Source organism: Dreissena polymorpha, chromosome 1, assembly GCF_020536995.1.
Source record: "Dreissena polymorpha isolate Duluth1 chromosome 1, UMN_Dpol_1.0, whole genome shotgun sequence".
NCBI classification, from domain to species: Eukaryota; Metazoa; Mollusca; class Bivalvia; order Myida; family Dreissenidae; genus Dreissena; species Dreissena polymorpha.
Genome location: NC_068355.1, coordinates 98,926,755 through 98,945,856, shown reverse-complemented (window position 1 = coordinate 98,945,856; position 19,102 = coordinate 98,926,755). Strand labels below are relative to the sequence as shown.

General features: G+C 38.4%; 1 protein-coding gene across 3 annotated transcripts in view; it reads left to right on the top strand.

Annotated features, from left to right (window-relative positions):
- The window catches only part of LOC127842211 (nuclear pore complex protein Nup160-like), a 100,763-nt gene extending 81,895 nt beyond the window's left edge, over nt 1-18,868 (top strand). For all 3 annotated transcript variants that reach the window (XM_052371615.1, XM_052371633.1, XM_052371624.1), the window contains 9 exons: nt 2,126-2,292; nt 3,548-3,617; nt 5,228-5,335; nt 6,559-6,685; nt 11,913-12,035; nt 12,399-12,540; nt 13,763-13,900; nt 15,055-15,159; nt 18,026-18,868. In XM_052371615.1, the coding sequence (XP_052227575.1) occupies nt 2,126-2,292; nt 3,548-3,617; nt 5,228-5,335; nt 6,559-6,685; nt 11,913-12,035; nt 12,399-12,540; nt 13,763-13,900; nt 15,055-15,159; nt 18,026-18,133 (1,088 nt within the window). In that variant the 3' untranslated portion in view covers nt 18,134-18,868. The remainder of the gene's footprint in view (nt 1-2,125; nt 2,293-3,547; nt 3,618-5,227; nt 5,336-6,558; nt 6,686-11,912; nt 12,036-12,398; nt 12,541-13,762; nt 13,901-15,054; nt 15,160-18,025) is intronic.
- Nucleotides 18,869-19,102: the final 234 nt, after the last annotated feature.

The following is a 19,102-nucleotide window of genomic DNA, read 5'->3' as shown; positions in this document are numbered from 1 at the left end:
AAACCAGAAAATTACTTGTTCTTTGCAAAACACTCAACATTCATCTGCTGGCAAAATATATACCAGGTCGCCTCAACGCCCTGGCGGATGGTTTGTCTCGCAAACACCAGTTACTTCCATCGGAGTGGACACTTCATCAAGAAGTGACCAACCAGATCTTTTTCAAGTTCGGTTATCCCCTGGTCGATCTATTTGCAACCAGACACAATCACAGACTTCCTCTGTATGTGAGTCCAGTTTACGATCCAGCAGCGTGGGCAATCGACGCGCTTTCGTTCGCATGGGACCAACTGGACGCTTACGCCTATCCCCCACCCATTCTAATTCCCCAAATATTGGGGAAAATCAGGGTGAGCTCTTGCAGGATACTCCTGATTGCCCCTTGGTGGCCCAGAAGATCTTGGTTCAACGATCTTCTCAGTCTCCTGTACGATTATCCCAGGAATCTTCCTCACAGGTCAGATCTTCTGTCTCAAAGCGGCAGACTACATGCGGACCCAAAAATGTTCCACTTACACGTCTGGCCGTTATCAGGCAATCTTTGCAGAAGAAATGTTTTTCTGTCAGGGCTTCAACCCTCGTTGCTTCGGCAAGGAGAAAATCCACCAGAGCAGTCTATGATGCTCGTTGGAAACTCTTCTCCAATTGGTGTTTTCGAGGGAAAATTAATCCCCTCAATCCCTCTGCTAGACGAATAGCGGATTTTCTCATTTATCTTTTTGATGATAAGAAACTTTCTCTTAGTTCCATCAAAGGATACAGATCTATGATTTCGCATACATTGGCTTTCACTAAGTCTTCACAAGTCTGTGCTGATCCAGCTATTTCAGAACTTGTTCGAGCTATGGAACTTAGTCGTCCTGTATCTCGTACACTTGCTCCTAAATGGGATTTAGCTTGTGTGCTTGGTTCCCTTATTAAGGCTCCCTATGAACCTCTTGATCAGGCTTCATTACAATTCCTAACATGGAAGACCGTTTTCTTTCTTACTATGGCTTCAGCCAAACGGAGAAGTGAAATTCATGCTCTTTCTATCGAGGATAGTCATCTTCGTTTTGACTCTTCTGATGGTTCTGTTACATTGTTGTGTCAGTCAGGATTCCTTGCTAAAAATCAACTCCCCTCTATGGCTTCCAAACCCTTCAAAGTTCCAAGTCTATCTAGAACTTGTGGACATGAAGATGATGATAGACTCCTTTGCCCGGTCAGGGCTTTGAAGTTCTACCTTAAAAAGGTAAAGTCTATTCGAGGTTCTCGCAAGAGACTTTTCATTCCATTAAAAGGGGGGGGCGATGTGTCTGCGGCTTCTATTTCTCGTTGGATAGCCTCGACTATAAGGAAAGCTTATTCTTCTCTTTCATCGAGGGATTTATCCCTGTTTAAGATAAGACCGCATGAATTAAGAGCTCTTTCGGCTTCGTGGGCTTATATTAATCAGACCCCACTATCTGAAGTGCTTCAAGCTGCTTTCTGGAGGAATCCGACCACCTTCTCCTCTTTTTATCTTCGTTCTCTTGAGTGCCAACAAGACAATTTGTATAAGTTGGGTCCTCTTGTAGTGGCTCAAACTGTAGTTTCTTCTATGGCGTAAGTACACTGGTGCCATCCGAGAATTAAGTACTATCTGTACTAACAAAGATTATAAGAGGACTTGATTCTACTATCTCTGGCTGTAAACCCTCTATATGGGTTTTGCTGTGATGGGAAAAAATATGCGAACCTTCCCGCCGCAGCTGCAAAATCAGCTAGAGATAACAGGTAACGTATTTATGATATTAAAACAAATTTTCTTAAGTAAAATTCATTTTAATTATTAAATACTTACCTGTTATCGGTAAGTCCCACCTCCCACCCCGCTCATCGCCTTTTTATGTTTGCGTAAAGGAAAGATGAGTTGTGGTTTTTGATTTCCTGTTAGGTTGCATTGTACTATGTTTAACCTGATTTGGATTCTTATAGAGGTGGACGATTCCCAGCGCTTGAATATTTTCCGGATGAAATAACTCCCTTGGAAAGGGGTAAGCTAGAGATAACAGGTAAGTATTTAATAATTAAAATGAATTTTACTTAAGAAAATTTGTTTTAGTCTTATGACATCCTGAGATGTTGCTCACATGTGTTGCAGGTGGCAGTGTGATGTATGAGCAAGGCATGAGACTGGGCCGAGAGGTGTCTGGGCGTGTGGGACTGCAGCGCCAGGCCCAGTGCTACCTGGCCGCCCTCAATGCTCTACGTCTCGTGAGACCAGAGTACTCTTGGATCATAAAGCCTGCGCCCAGTGCCAGGGTCAATGTGAGTAAACTCTTTCTTTTACTTTAAATAGCAAGGAACATGGCAAAATGCAGTTTGGGAAAACTGGGCTTAATGTGTGCAATCTGCACAGGCTAATCAGGGAAAACACTTTCAGCTTTGATGGTATTTTCTTTAAAATAAAGTATCTGTGGGAAAATCCAGTTTAGGCAGACTACACTTGCAAATATGGGATGACACACTACGCACATGAAATAAACCCTGTTTTCTCAGAGCAGGTCTAAGTCTTCTTTCTTTATGCTGATTTCTTTATTCTCCTTGACCAAAAGGCTGAGGGTTTGTTGCCTGCAAGTCATCATTGTTTCATTTTAGATGCAAAACAGGTTAGTTGATGTGAACATGCAGGGTTATAGTAGAAAGCTTCACAAGTTTATTGTTTACAAATTAATTTGTATGTCCTCACAATTTGTTTATAGAATTAAGCAATCAACACAAAAGTGTTTTATAAATTCTCACATGAGAACTTATGTCATGGAAATTTGTTGATAAATCTAAATGTACAAATCCATGAAGGCCTTGGATAATGTCAGCCTAGTTGTTGACGAACCAATCCATAATGGCTCCATTAATCTGATCTAAAGAAACATGAAAGGAACTGTGATGGTGTGTTTATATTCTTATAATATATTACTTATTCTTATTTGGTCAAAATTCAAATTTATTATATTGGATGATACTGTCAAAATATGTTCATTGGGTAATTAACTTACTTTCCTTTTATAACATACAAAATAAGTAGCCTGGCAAAGCTCACCTGGATAAAAGTGTGACTTATAATTATAAGCGAAATAGAATTAACCCTTTCCCACTCAGAAGCAAAGTGAAAATGGCTATATGCAAACAGCATAAAACCAGAACAGCCTGCGAGTAACTCGCAGACTGTTCAGATTTTATGCGGTTTGCTGCTCATCAGTATCTAAATGTTGGAAATGAAGTCTTTTAAACTTGAATCTAGTAAGAAAGGTATTTAATTAAATACAAATTCATCAAAATACGTATCTAAGTGGTAAAGGGTTAAAGCATCAAAATTTATAGAAAATTCGTTGCTTTTCAACTAGTATTGCCCTATTAATTATTAAATTTATTATAATGATCATTAAAAGTATGGCAGTCGTGGTCTGTGCCATCGATGACATGGGCCATCATGCGTATAAGCCGTCCTAACCTGAATACAAAAATCTGAACCATCGAAATGCAGTGTATTTATATGGAGCCTTTCTGTGTGTTTTGACTTTAGCTAGGAGCTGGTGATGTTCACATGAGATCCCCTAAGCATGCACTGGATGGAGAAGAATTGAACAATAATGGTAACAAAAATACGCAGTCATAATATGTATCAGTAATCAGTAAGTACATCGGACCATCCTTATGTCAAAGTTTTAAGGATTGGCCAAAAAATACTGTTATAAAGATTTAATGATATGGCCTCCTTATGTGATCATGCAGACCATTTCAGGGAAGGTTTGAAGACATGGGTTGCCTTTTGAAATAGCACAAACTATGTACAGAAACTGGCATGAGACTACTCGTAAGAGCTCAGTATGCTCATAATTTTATTTAAAAAGATTGCATTGAAGAGGTTTTTTTTTTTCTTCATAAAAGTAAGTTCATGTGGTAAAAAATAAATAAGTAATAAATTACATTTAAATTTATTGTCCCCTACCGGTGAAACCGGAGGGGACTTGTGGTTTGCACTCTGTCTGTCAGTCAGTCTGTCTGTCATACTTTTCTGGATCCTGCGATAACTTTAAAAGTTCTTCATATTTTTTTCATGAAATTTAAAACATGTATAGATGCCAATATGGAGATAATAAATAAACTAGGCACAGGGTCACTAATTACGGTTTACACTTTGAGCATGGTGTCTGCTCTCTATTTCAAGTAAATTAAATCCGATATTCACCACACTTGGTCAGAAGTTGTAACTAGATGATTTGTAGGTCAAGTTCGAACATGGGCCATGCCGGGTCAGAAACTAGGTCATGGGGTCACTTAGTGTGTTTTAAACCTCACCATGTTGTCCGCTCTCTTATTCAAGTAGTTTTTATCCAATCTTCACCAAAATTGGTCAGAAGTTGTATCTTGATAATGTCTAGGGCAAGTTTGAATAAGGGTCAAAAACAAGGTCACGGGGTCACTTAGTGCATTTTTAACATCACAATGTTTTCCTCTCTCATTCAAGTAGTTTTCATCCAATCTTCACCAAACTTGGCCAGAAGTTGTATCTAGATGATGTCTAGGTCAAGTTTGAATATGGGTCATGCCCGGTCAAAAACTAGGTCACGGGGTATCTTAGTGCGTTTTAAACCTCACCATGTTATCCGCTCTCTAATTCAAGTAGTTTTCATCCAATCCTCACCAAACTTGGTCACAAGTTTTATCTAAATGATCTCTAGGACAGGTTTGAACGTGGGCCATTCCGGGCCTAAAACTAGGTCACAGGGTCACTTAGTGCGTTTTTTAACATTCAGCATGGTGTCCGCTTTCTAATTCAAGTAGTTTACATCCGATCTTCACCAAACTTGGTCAGAAGTTTAATGGAGACGATCTTAAGGCCAAGTTAGAACATGGGCCTTTCTGGGTCAAAAACTAGGTCAAGGGGTCACTAAGTGCATTTTAAAAATTGAGCATTGTGTCCGCTGTTTTTTTGTGAAGACGACATGCAAAATATTACGTGTCAATGCGACATGTGGGGGTATTCGTCACGTTTGTGACAAAGCTCTAGTTTCATTTTGTTCCTACGTCAAAAATTCTGGTTGCTATGGCAACAACCAAAAAATATTCTGACAATGGTGGAGCCGGTAGGGGACTTTTATTGCTTGGCAATAGTCTTGTTATTTTTTCAATATCATGGATTAAGGAAAGTAGGAACTAATGACCAGTTACAGTTGAAAGTCTCATGTTAACATGTTTGTAGGTTCCAAGTTTGAGATCCTGGAGCTACATGACATAGAGAAGGAGTACATCCTGGTGGACGCCAGACTTAGATTGCTGGCCAGGGAGGAAGACCCACTCCTTGCTGCAGGTACCTTACCACTGTCCTATATGACATGCTGTTACAGACATACAAGTGTTGTCATGTGAAAATGGGTTTTATGCCAGTGCATTTTTCGTTCAAAGTCTGGGCAGGTATATGAACCCATTTCCTACAGTATTTAGAATATATTTTTCCCAACTTTGGCCTAAAAATTCCTATGGAACGTTTCCAAAAATGTATATACCAATAATTTTTATGCTCCCAAAGGAGGGCATATAGCGTCCGTCTGTCCGTCACACTTTGCGTTTAGGTTTCAAAAAATGCTCCTAAGTTCTATGTCGCTTCAGATATAACATTCATATTTGGTATGCATGTGTATATAGACAAGGCCATTACATACGCATACAAATTTTGACCCCCTTCACCTTGAACGTATGGTCTGCGTTTATGTTTCGAACAATGGGTTAAGTTTCGAAAAATGCTCATCACTTCTATCAAAGCGTTTATTGGGGGCATATGTCATCCTATGGAGACAGCTCTTGTTTATATTTAGATCTCAACATTTAGTTCAGCTCCCATTCAGCTCTGTAAGTTGAACGTAAGTTAATTTTATTCTCAACGACAACCCTTTTTTCTCAATTTTAGTAAAAACACAGGGATTGTCCCCAATCCAAAGAGACGTGGCACCATTCCCAAAATGGTGGATAAAAAACTCTATGCCATATGCCACCAGTGTAGCTTCAGACCAGCGTGGTTATTCCCTATTGAGACCGTGCATGATTGTATAGTGGGCTGGGTGGCTCCTAACCAGACTGTGCACAAATGTGCAGGCTAGTCTGGAGCTATGCTGGTCACATGTGGCATAATACCCATTCTTGCACGACGCAGCCTGTACTTATCAGTCGAGACCTTATTCACATTTCTTGTTACTAGCAACAAAGAAAAGTGCACTGTGTAATGGATGTCTGTCATGGTGGTAGACCAAAACTTGTATGATGGGTGCAATTCACTTTCCAATTTACAACATTAAATTTCTGTTACATGAGAGTGCATTTTGCTACTTATTAGATCATAAGGCAGGGCAATTTTGTTACTTGTGTGACAAACTGTAGTTGTTATACAAATATACCAAAGCACTATACATATTATACCATATTGTTCATTCAAGCTGAAACTTTTCAATATAAAGGGAAAATAAAATTATACACCACCATTTTTATCATCTATAGTAATAATTTTACTAGAGGTTCTATCTGCTGTCCATTATACAGGTAGCTGGCAGGGTGCAGATGAGATTGTTGGTCTCCTGGTGAAGGCAGGCATGTATGACCGGGCCATCATTGTGTCTCGAGCCTTCGACCTCCCTCTCAACACTGTGTTTGAAAGCCTTGCTCTAAGGTAAACATATGGGCAGAGCCATGTGAAAAGGGGGTTTAATGCATGTGTGTAAAGTGTCGTCCCTGATTAGCCTTTGCAGTCTGCACAGGCTAATCAGGGACGACACTTTCCGCCTACTGGATTTTTGCTAAGAAGCGACTGTCTTTAAACAAAAAATATCATAAAAGCGGAAAGTGTCATCCCTGATTAGCCTGTGCAAACTGCACAGGCAAATTTGGGAAGACTTTTTTCGCACATGCATGAAACCCCTTTTCACGGAGCACGGCCCATATGAGTTGCATTCTTTAAAAACTGGGATCAATGCATGTGCATGAAGTGTCATCCCAGATAAGCCTTATCAGGGATGACAGCTTCTGCCTTCACTGGATTTCTCTTGAGAAGATACCATCTTTAAACGAAAAGTTTCATAAAAATGGAAAGTGTCCTCCCTGATAAGCCTGTTGGGGCTACATAGGCACATCTGGAATGGCTCTTTACGTACTTACAGGTGGTCTTCTATGAAATGTCATGACAGAACTGCCTTTGCATGTCGATGTTTGATAACTGTACAGATAATATTTGTGTGTGCGTGCGTGCGTGGGTGCGTGCGTGCGTGTGTGAAACTTGCAAAAATAGTATCTTGAAGGTAAATTATAGTGTTTGTATTTTCCGGCAGTAAGGGGAAATATTGGATCCATTCTGACGATAGGTCTTTTTTGCAAAAGTTTGTGGAGCTAACATCTTTTAGCTCACCTGATTGCTCAGGAGAGCTTTTGTGACCGGTCTTTGTCCGTCGTATGTCCATCCGTCCGTCCAAAAACATTTGCTCGTAAACACTCTAGAGGCCACATTTCTTGTCCCATCTTCATGAAACTTGGTCAGAAGCTTTGTCCCAATGAAATCTCGGCCGAGTTTGAAACTGGGTTGTGCCGGGTCAAAAACTAGGTCACTAGGTCAAAAAAAAGAAAAACCTTGTAAACACTGTAGAAGTCACATTTCATGCCCAATCTTCATGTAACTTGTTCAAAATGTTTGTCTTAATGATATCTTGGTTGAGTTCAAAAGTGGTTCCGATCCGTTGAAAAACATGGCTACCATTGGGCGGGGCAGTTTTCCTTATTTGGCTTTAGTGAAACTTTGTAAATACTCTAGAAGTCACAATTTTTGCCCAATCATAATGAAAGTTGGTCAAAACATTGGTTCATTTGATGTGTCGGACGAGTTCAAAAATGGTCGAGATCGGTGAAAAAACATGGCCGCCAGTGGGCGGGGCATTTTTCTCTATATGTATATAGTGGCAGTTTTCCCTATTTGGCTATAGAGAAACCTTGTGAACACTCTAGAAGTCACAATTTTTGTCCAATCATCATGAAAGTTGGTCAAAACATTGGTTTTATTGATATCTACGACGAGTTTGAAAATGTTGGGATCGGTGAAAAAACATGGCAGCCAGTGGGCGGGTCATTTTTCTATATATGTATATAGTCAAAACGTGTGAACACAGTAGAAGTCACATTTTTGGCCCAATTTTTATGAAATTTGCTCAGAACATTTGTTTTCTTGATACGAGAGTTGAGTTAAAAAATGGTTCCGGTCAGTTGAATAACATGGCTGCTGGGAGTGGGAAAGTTTTCTCATTATGCCCCCCCCCCCCCCCACACTTTCGAAGAAGAGGGGGTATATTGTTTTGCTCATGTCGGTCCGTCCCTCCATCAGATATTAACTCAAGAGCACTTAAGCCAAGGATCATGAAACTTCATAGGTACATTTATCATGACTCGCAAATGACCCCTATTGATTTTCAGGTCACTAGGTCAAAGGTCAAGGTCACGATGACCCGAAATAGTAAAATGGTTTCCAGATGATAACTCAAGAACGCTTATGCCTAGGATCATAAAACTTCATAGGTACAGTGGAAACCCTCTAAACCGGATCCTCTCTAAACCGGAATCATCTCTAAACCCATTTTTTCCCCTATAAAACCATGCGTAAAATATCTCCACAAGACCGGAATCCCCTCAATTCCGAATACCGGTCATTCTTTGGATCAAAATTGGGTCATTCCATACGTAATTGTACCTCTCTAAACCGCTCAGGGCCAGTTTATTGCACCTAAGACCTAGTGTCAAAAAGTTGTGAATAGTGGATTTAAGATGCGTGAAATTAATAAAGGTGGTCAAAAATTGCTAACTGTAAAAATCGCAAAACAATTTAAAGATACTTGTCCTGTGATGTACATATCAATCAATGGAGGTGATAATACTGACTATAATTACTGATAACGAGCATAGAGTACTTTAGTGTGTTTTGTTTTTTATGTTGGAAGCCGTGCTAAATTGTAATAATGTTAATGCTATTTAATTTTGTGGTGTTTATCACAATTGCTAATTAAGTGTCATATGCAATGGTGATTTGCAGAGTTATTGAAGCAGTTGCATTAAGAAATTCATTTAGATTTTCAAACTGTTAACTAAGACTACAAATGTCCGAACCTCCTTCTAAGCGAATGCGCGTGGATTGTCTCCACAAGACAAAATCAAATTGATCAAAGAGTCAAAGATGTTCCCTAAACCTACATTAAAGATGCTGTCAGAGAAATATGGGGTAGGAAAATCGACAATTGGGGATATTGTGCGAAAAAAGTAAATTCACATAACAAATGCATACATGTATAAAATAGTTTGTTTTTCAGGGTGCACTGTTTGATTTATATTGTGACTGATATTGTTGATATATGTAAATAAACTATTAAAATTTGCTGAAAGTGTTTGTTCCACATTAGGCTATGTAATTGACTTTCTGAAAGTAAAATAGTCAATGTCCCCTCTAAACCGGAATCCTCTCTAAACCGGAATTTCCTGGCGGTCCCGGGGTTGTCGGGTTAAGAGGGGTTCCACTGTACATTGATCATGACTCGCAGATGACCCCTATTGATTTTCAGGTCACTAGGTCTAAGGTCAAGGTCACGATGACCCGAAATAGTAAAATGGTTTCTGGATGATGACTCAAGAACACTTACGCCTAGGATCATGAAACTTCATAGATACATTGACCATGACTCGCAGATGACCCCTATTGATTTTCAGGTCACTAGGTCAAATGTCAAGGTCACGGTGAACCGAAATAGTAAAATGGTTTCCAGATGATAACTCAAGAACGCTTATGCCTAGGATCATGAAACTTCATAGGTACATTGATCATGACTCGAAGATGACCCCCATTGATTTTCAGGTCACTAGGTCAAAGGTCAAGGTCATGGTGACCCAAAGCAGTATAATGGTTTCCGGATGATAACTCAAGAACGCTTATGCCTAGGATCATGAAACTTCATAGATAGATTGATCATGACTGGCAAATAACCCCTTTTGATTTTCAGGTCACTAGGTCAAAGGTCAAGGTCACGATGACCCGAAATAGTAAAATGGTTTCCGGATGATAACTCAAGAACGTTTAGGCCTAGGATCATGAAACTTCATAGGTACATTGATCATAACTCGTAGATGACCCCTATTGATTTTCAGGTCAAAGGTCAAGGTCACGATGACCCGAAATAGTAAAATGGTTTCCAAGTGATAACTCAAGAACGCTTAGGCCCAGGATCATGAAACTTCATAGGTACATTGATCATGACTTGTAGATGACCCCTATTGATTTTCAGGTCACTAGGTCAAAGGTCACGGTCACGGTGACCCGAAATAGTAAAATGGTTTTCAGGTGATAACTCAAGAATGCTTTTGCCCATGATCATGAAACTTCATAGGTACATTGATCATGACTCAAAGATGACCCCCATTGATTTTCAGGTCACTAGGTCAAAGGTCACGGTGACTTGAAATAGTAAAATGGTTTCTGGATGATAACGCAAGAACGCTTATGCCTAGGATCATGAGACTTCATAGGTACAATGATCATGACTCGAAGATGACCCCTATTGATTTTCAGGTCACTAGGTCAAATGTCAAGGTCACGGTGAACCGAAATAGTAAAATGGTTTCCAGATGATAACTCAAGAACGCTTATGCCTAGGATCATGAAACTTCATAGATAGATTGATCATGACTGGCAAATAACCCCTTTTGATTTTCAGGTCACTAGGTCAAAGGTCAAGGTCACGATGACCCGAAATAGTAAAATGGTTTCCGGATGATAACTCAAGAACGTTTAGGCCTAGGATCATGAAACTTCATAGGTATATTGATCATAACTCGTAGATGACCCCTATTGATTTTCAGGTCAAAGGTCAAGGTCACGATGACCCGAAATAGTAAAATGGTTTCCAAGTGATAACTCAAGAACGCTTAGGCCCAGGATCATGAAACTTCATAGGTACATTGATCATGACTTGTAGATGACCCCTATTGATTTTCAGGTCACTAGGTCAAAGTTCACGGTCACGGTGACCCGAAATAGTAAAATGGTTTTCAGGTGATAACTCAAGAATGCTTTTGCCTATGATCATGAAACTTCATAGGTACATTGATCATGACTCAAAGATGACCCCCATTGATTTTCAGGTCACTAGGTCAAAGGTCACGGTGACTTGAAATAGTAAAATGGTTTCTGGTTGATAACGCAAGAACGCTTATGCCTAGGATCATGAGACTTCATAGGTACAATGATCATGACTCGAAGATGACCCCTATTGATTTTCAAGTCACTAGGTCAATGGTCAAGGTCACGGTGACCTGAAATTGTAAAATGGTTTCTGGATGATAACTCAAGAACGCTTATGCCTAGGTTCATGAATTTATATTGAGGTCAAAGGTCAAGATCACAGTGCCAAAAAAGTTTTCACACAATGGCTGTGAAGGTCACGGTGACTCAACTTAGAAAAATGGTTTCCGGATTATAACTCAAGAATGCTTACGCCTAGGATCATGAAACTTCATAGGTACATTGATCATGACTTGCAGATGAAATAATGAGGAAACTTGACCAGGATGTTTGTCTGGACAATATCTAGGTCAAGTTTGACATTTGGAAAAGATTGAATGAACCGACTCCTCTCAGGTGAGCGAACTAGGGCCATCTTGGCCCTCTTGTTTCAACAATTAGAAGGAATCTACAAATATTTCAACAGTGTGAATTGTGGATGTGCAAAAATGAGTTTCATGTTTCAGTATCCAAGTATTCAAGCGTGAATGTGCCCTTGAACAAATTTCACACAAGTGTATGGGGGTAATTTGACAGTGTAACAAGCTTTTTTCTCCTTAGCTCACATGTACATGATTGATCATATTGCTTATAGGTGTGTCAACCTTGCGAAAAACAGCAGTTACCACATGCGGGGGGACAATGACTACACAGCTGAGGCCTGGGGCTGGCTGAAGACTAACAACCTGACCCTCAGCAATATCTCTACGGAGACCAGGTGAGAGGCGCTTGAAATGCGCTCCTGATGATCCACTCTGGACTGCGCACGCTAATCTGGGACAAGATTTTACGTACTTGCATTAACCTTTTTCAACATAGATACGTTTTTTGACCCATTTGTAGTCCCTTAGAAAGCTACATTTAATAAAATACCATTCTTACTAAATACAAGTTTTAAAGGCTTCATTACCAACCCTTAGTTACTGATGAGCAGCAAACATCATAAAACCTTAAACAGACTGCGAGTTACTCGCAGGCTGTTCTGGTTTTAAGCTGGTTGCAAAGGCCATTTTCACTTCGCTTCATATGGGGGAAAAGGTTATTTGCAGATTGAGGTTCAACTCGTCGTTGTATTCTTCAGCTCCTCTGACGAAGCCTGGCAGCTTCTCCAGCAGTACCTGGACAGGTATGAGGACGGGACGGCCCAGTATCACAGATGTACTGCCAACAAACTGATGGCTCATGGCTTTGCTCTGCCTGCGTGGTTTATCAATTCATACAAGGTAGGTATCTATATGCTGATTTGAAAGTACATCGACTTGTAGCTAGTATTGTATCAGGTTTTCAACAAAGGTTTCTGATGATAACATTGAGTTTGGATGGAGGTAATTGCACTGAAATAGTGTATGTAGGTGGCATATTTTTAGACTCAGGGTGGAAGTTAATTTGAGGCAAGTTTGGTTACTGACGATAGAAAAAAAATGTTTCTGCTCAAAAACTGTAAGTTTGATCGATATTGTGCTGAATTGTTTTGTTAAGGAAGCTTACATGTATACATAGCTTTGGATTCCACATATCAGTTCTGTCAAGATCGAGGTCACGATGATGGTATCTTACATGCAACCTAGCTTGGGATCGCATTTGACCATTTGGATGAAGGTTAAGGTAATTTTTGCCTAAAATAGAAAAACTGCTAAATAACTTGAGTTTGGATGGAAGAAAAGCGCTTAAATTGTGTACAGGTAGCTTATATGCTGACCTAACAGAATTGCACAAAATGTTGAAAATCTGGTTTTGTTGCCTTGCCATGTTTCTTCTGTTTGTTAAAATCTACCAGATAATTAAAAATTTAGCAATTATCCAAAAATGTCTTTCCATGCTAGATATCTATGACAGTTACGACTATTACAGAAGTATGAAATAAAACTAAAAGCATCAATGTCAGCACATTGACTCAAACCCTACAATACTAAGTATCCGTCTTAAAACTTGCTTCACATTACTTCATGCTGTGGCAGAGTGTATTCAGCCCTGTGTTGGCAAGGTTTTGTTTACATGGTTTGTGTCGTGTTGTTATATTCGTTCAAGCTTAGGATTCATCTCATGTAAATGGGGAGAACAAACAGCGCATTTAAAAAAACAAAAACGAGCATTTACCCAATAAAATAAAGATCCTATTGTGTGCAGTAGCTGGTATTTTCTCTTTTGTGATGTTCCTTTAGAGTCATGTTCTGAGAAAACTGGGCATAATGCATGTGCGTAAAGTGTCGTCCCTGATTAACCTGTGCAGTCTGCACAGGCTAATCAGGCACGACACATTCCGCTTTTATGAAATTTTTCGTTTAAATGAAGTCTTTTCTTAGCAAAAATCCATTTTAGGCGGAAAGTGTCGTCCCTGATTAGCCTGTGCGGACTGCACAGGCTAATCTGGGACGACACTTTTCGCATATGCGTTATGCCCAGTTTTCGCAGAACACGACTCCTTTACTGTCCTGGATTCCTCAGGGTCTCAATTCAGCGGAGCTTCTTAGACTGTACATAGATCATGATCTTTTGGAAGAGGCAGTTGCCCTGTGTGTGGAATACATTGATGCAGTTATGGACACATTTAGTGGACAAGACTGCAATCTCTTCCAGCTGAAGGTCAGTTTATTTTATAGAATTTAAATCTTTTCATAAAATTTTAAAAATCTGTAAAATATTTGTTAACTTTAACTCATTTATGCCTAGTGGACTCTCCCATCCTTCTAAATTGGATCAATTTATTTCCCAAATTAGGGATGTCTAGTATATTTATTTCTATATTTAGAATATTTCTTAAAGAAATTCCTTTAAGCAAACAGCGTAGACCCAGATGAGAAGCTGCATCATGTGGCGTCTCATCTGGGTCTATGCTGTTTGCCAAGGCCTTTTTTCAAGACGCTAGGCATAAATGGGTTAAAGATTGAAGAATTTTTGTGGACAATGTTTTTTTTAGAGGAACCAAGTTGGAAGATTTAATACAGGTATTACAAAATAGTTGAACCCAATAGTATGTAGTAATAAGTATTGAGTGATTAAGAGAACGCATGTCCGCCTGTCTGTATACTTGTCAGGAGGCATTCTCCCGAGGTATTAATTCTCATGAAGCTGTGTGTATGTGATTTGAGCATCCTTCCTTCAAAATTACAATGATTCCCTTTTTAAAACTTTCTCATTATATAACGTCATTCCTTTTTGTATATTTTGCATATAAGTCGCATTGAGTAAAGTTCAACAGTCAAGGGCACTGTAATCAAATACAAATTCTTCTCCAAATATAGACTTTAATTGTTGGGATACTTTTTAAATTAGAAAAATACTAAATTTCTTGAATGCTAAAATAACAAACCTTCTATACAAAAAGATTGGTTTAGACAAACAGTCAGAAACTCTGAATTGATAAAATTGAGCCCACTGTCCACTGATGGCTTGTGTCAAACTTCTTTTTCATTCACAGCATATCTTGAAATTTTAGAGTTATCAACTTGCAATTTAATATGTAGGTAGATCTAAGTGATAGGAAGTGCAGTGCATAAGAACGCTAACTCCTGCTTTCATCACACTGATTTGAGTATAATATCAAGATGAAACTTCATAGATAGAAGCTTCCTTTGTTGGGAAGTCTGTTCTTAAAGTTGAACAGTTAATGCCCTCTGGCAAAGTGGCATGTAAGGTTATTGCTAGGAATTACGGTGACAGTTCAAGTAAATGTAAATGAATATAACATGTTTATCTACTAAATACTCTAAGATGAATATATATTTGTCATACTACAGGGTTGTGTACAGCATGCTCCACTAACGGTGTGGCTGCCTTACACCAGTATTGATCTATTGATGGCAGCACTACGGGACCACAGGCAGGATCTTCAGATTGGAAATGTAGGCTACTTTTTAACCCATTTATGCCTAGTGGACTTTCCCATCCTTCTAAATTGGATCAATTTATTTCCAAAATTAGGCATGTCTAGTATATTTATTTTTATATTTAGAATATATCTCACAGAAATTCCTTTAAGCAAACAGCACAGACCCTGATGAGACACCGCATCATGCGGCGTCTCATCTGGGTCTACGCATAAATGGGTTAATTCTTGTGTCAGTGATATCACTTAATATTTGTATTTATGTGTATAATTAACTCTTAAACGAATTGATGTAGAATTATTGAATGTTAATGTGGTATGTTATCAATAAACAAATGTTAGATCAAGCATTTAAGTATTTAGAAAAAAAAAATCATATTACGACGCAAGAAGTTATCCAAAATTTAAGGCGTGCAATCCTCATTCACTATAGTAATATACTGTTCGTTGTAATCACTTGCCAAAACTACTTGCATGTATAGTTTTTATTATCCCCGCCGAAAAAAAATTCGGAAGGGATACAGTAATTGGTCCTGTCCGTCTGTCCATCCGGCTGAAACTTTGTCCGGAGCATAACTCCAAATATATTCTATGGATTTACTTTAAACTTGGAATATAAACAGATGGCAACTAGGAGAAGTGCAGTGACCAAAATCTATAACTCTATCTCCCTTAGTTTTTTTATTATCTCCCCTTTTATATAACTTTAAAGTAAATTTTTGTCCGGAGCATAACTCTAAATATACTAAAGGGATTTACTTGAAACTTGAAATATAAACAGAAGGCAACTAGGAGAAGTTCAGTGACCAAGAACCACATCTCTATCTACCTTAGTGTTTGAATTATCTCCCCTTTTATTTAATTTCAAAGTAAATTTTTGTCCGGAGCACAACTCTAAATCTACTGAAGGGATTTACTTGAAACTTGAAATATAAACAGATGGCAAGTAGGAAAAGTGCAGTGACTAACAACCATAACTCTATCTTGGTCCTGTCTGTCTGTCCGTCCGTCTCTCCGGCTGAAACTTTGTCCGGAGCATAACTCCAAATCTATTCAATGGATTTACTTTAAACTTAGAATATAAACAGATGGCAACTAGGAGAAGTGCAGTGACCAAGAACCATAACTCTATCTACCTTAGTTTTTTAATTATCTCCCCTTTTATATAACTTTAAAGTTAATTTTTGTCCAGAGCATAACTCTAAATATACTAAAGGGATTTACTTGAAACTTGAAATATAAACAGATGGCAACTAGGAGAAGTGCAGTGACCAAGAACCACAACTCTATCTTCCTTAGTGTTTGAATTATCTCCCCTTTTATATAATTTTAAAGTACATTTTTGTCCGGAGCATAACTCTAAATCTACTAAAGGAATTTACTTGAAACTTGAAATATAAACAGATGGCAACTAGGAGAAGTGCAGTGACCAAGAACCACAACTCTATCTACCTTAGTGTTTGGATTATCTCCCCTTTTATATAATTTTAAAGTACATTTTTGTCCAGAGCATAACTCTTAATCTACTGAAGGGATTTACTTGAAACTTAAAATGTAAACAGATGGCAACTAAGAGAAGTGCAGTGACCAAGAACCACAACTCTATCTACCTTAGTTTTTAAATTATCTCTCCTTTTATATAATTTTAAAGTAAATTTTTTTCCGGAGCACAACTCTAAATCTACTGAAGGGATTTACTTCAAATTTGAAATATAAACAGATGGCAAGTAGGAAAAGTGCAGTGACTAAGAACCATAACTCTATCTTGGTCCTGTCCGTCCGTCTGTCTGTCCGTCCGGCTGAAACTTTGTCCGGAGCATAACTCCAAATCTATTCAATGGATTTACTTTAAACTTAAAATATAAACAGATGGCAACTAGGAGAAGTGCATTGACCAAGAACCATAACTCTATTTACCTTAGTTTTTTAATTATCTCCCCTTTTATATAACTTTAAAGTAAATTTTTGTCCGGAGCATAACTCTAAATATACTAAAGGGATTTACTTGAAACTTGCAATATAAACAGATGGCAACTAGGAGAAGTGCAGTGACCAAGAACCACAACTCTATCTACCTTAGTGTTTGAATTATCTCCCCTTTTATATAATTTTAAAGTACATTTTTGTCCGGAGCATAACTCTAATCTACTAAAGGGATTGACTTGAAACTTATAATATAAACAGATTGCAGCTAGGAGAAGTGCAGTGACCAAGAGCCACAATTCTATCTACCTTTGTTTTTGAATTATCTCTCCTTTTATATAATTTAAAGTAAATTTTTGTCCGGAGCACAACTCTAAATCTACTGAAGGGATTTACTTGAAACTTGAAATATAAACAGATGGCAACTAGGAGAAGTGCAGTGACCAAGAACCATAACTCTATCTACCTTAGTTTTTTAATTATCTCCCCTTTTATATTATTTTTAAGTAAATTTTTGTCCGGAGTTTAACTCTTAATCTACTGAAGGGATTTACTTGACACTTAAACAGATGGCAAGTAGGAGAAGTGCAGTGACTAAGAACCATCACTCTTAAACCTTAGTGTTTGAATTATATCCTTTTATTTAATTTCAAAGTAAATTTTTGTCCGGAGCATAATGAATTATCTCCATTTATTTGTTTTTACAGATATTATTCTTCTCTCTAAAACAAATTTTGTCATACAACAAACACATTTGGCGGGGAATTTGGCACTACTGTGACAAACTCTTGTTAATTTTCATTATGCTCATATTATGCTTATAGTATCATAACATCAACTTGTCTTTCTATTGTACCCCAACAAAATGGAGTGATTTAAGATGTAAATTGCATGGAAAACGCAAGGTAAATGAGTTCTGTCTTTCTTATATGTCAGTGAATGTCCATTGTTTTTTGCAGATGTATCAATCACTTAAAGACAAGATGACAATCTATATGGGCAAGGTACATAACATTTCTGAACATGTCTGCAAGTCCCAACATCATCCCATGCAGTCATTGTGGTGACAATAGCAATGTCTACAGAATCGCAGCAGCTTCCATGGGGTTTCTAGCATCCTTTCCAAACACAACATGATAATTGATAGTGACACTGTTATTGTATGTATATGCAGGGAGGACTCTATTCATGATTGTTGTACTCAAACTTTTAATTTTATATACCTGTTGAACACTCAGGACTTGTTATCCCCTGCCATCGGCGGAGGGATATTGTTTTGGCGTTGTCAGTCCGCCCCTTTTTCCGTTCGTCCGGGGCCATATCTATGAAGTGCTTTGACGGATTTCATTGAAACTTGGTATATATATGGATACTAGGATGATGCACGCCAAATGGCATTGTACACCATCTGTTAATAACGGAGTTATGGCCCTTTGTATCTTGAAAAAATGCTTTTTTGAGTGTCAAATATTACACTTTTGTGTCCAGAAGCATATTGGCGGGGGATATCAATTCAACGAATTTGCTTGTTTATATTTAATCAAACTGGTGCTTATAACACTGACATTCAAAACTTAGTTTGAGCAGGCCTGAACGGATGCATGCATCGTCATAGTCATGGTATTTTTTTGTGAACAACACTTTATTGTCCCCTACCGGTTTCACCGGAGTGGACTTATAGTTTGCGCTCTGTGTGTCCGTCAGTCAGTCAGTCAGTCTGTCACTCTTTTCTGGATCCTGCGATAACTTTAAAAGTTCTTAATATTTTTTCATGAAACTTGAAACACGAAGAGATATATATGGACATATGGACATTATGCACGTCATTTCATTTTGTTCCTACGTCAAAAATTCTGGTTGCCATGGCAACAAATAGACTAGAAATACTGCTGAAAATGGTGGTTTTCTGGATCCTGCGATAACTTAAAAAGTTCATCATATTTTTCCATGAAACTTGAAACATAAAGAGATGGCAATATGGACATTATGCACATCATTTAATTTTGTTCCTATGTCAAAAATTCTGGTTGCTAAGG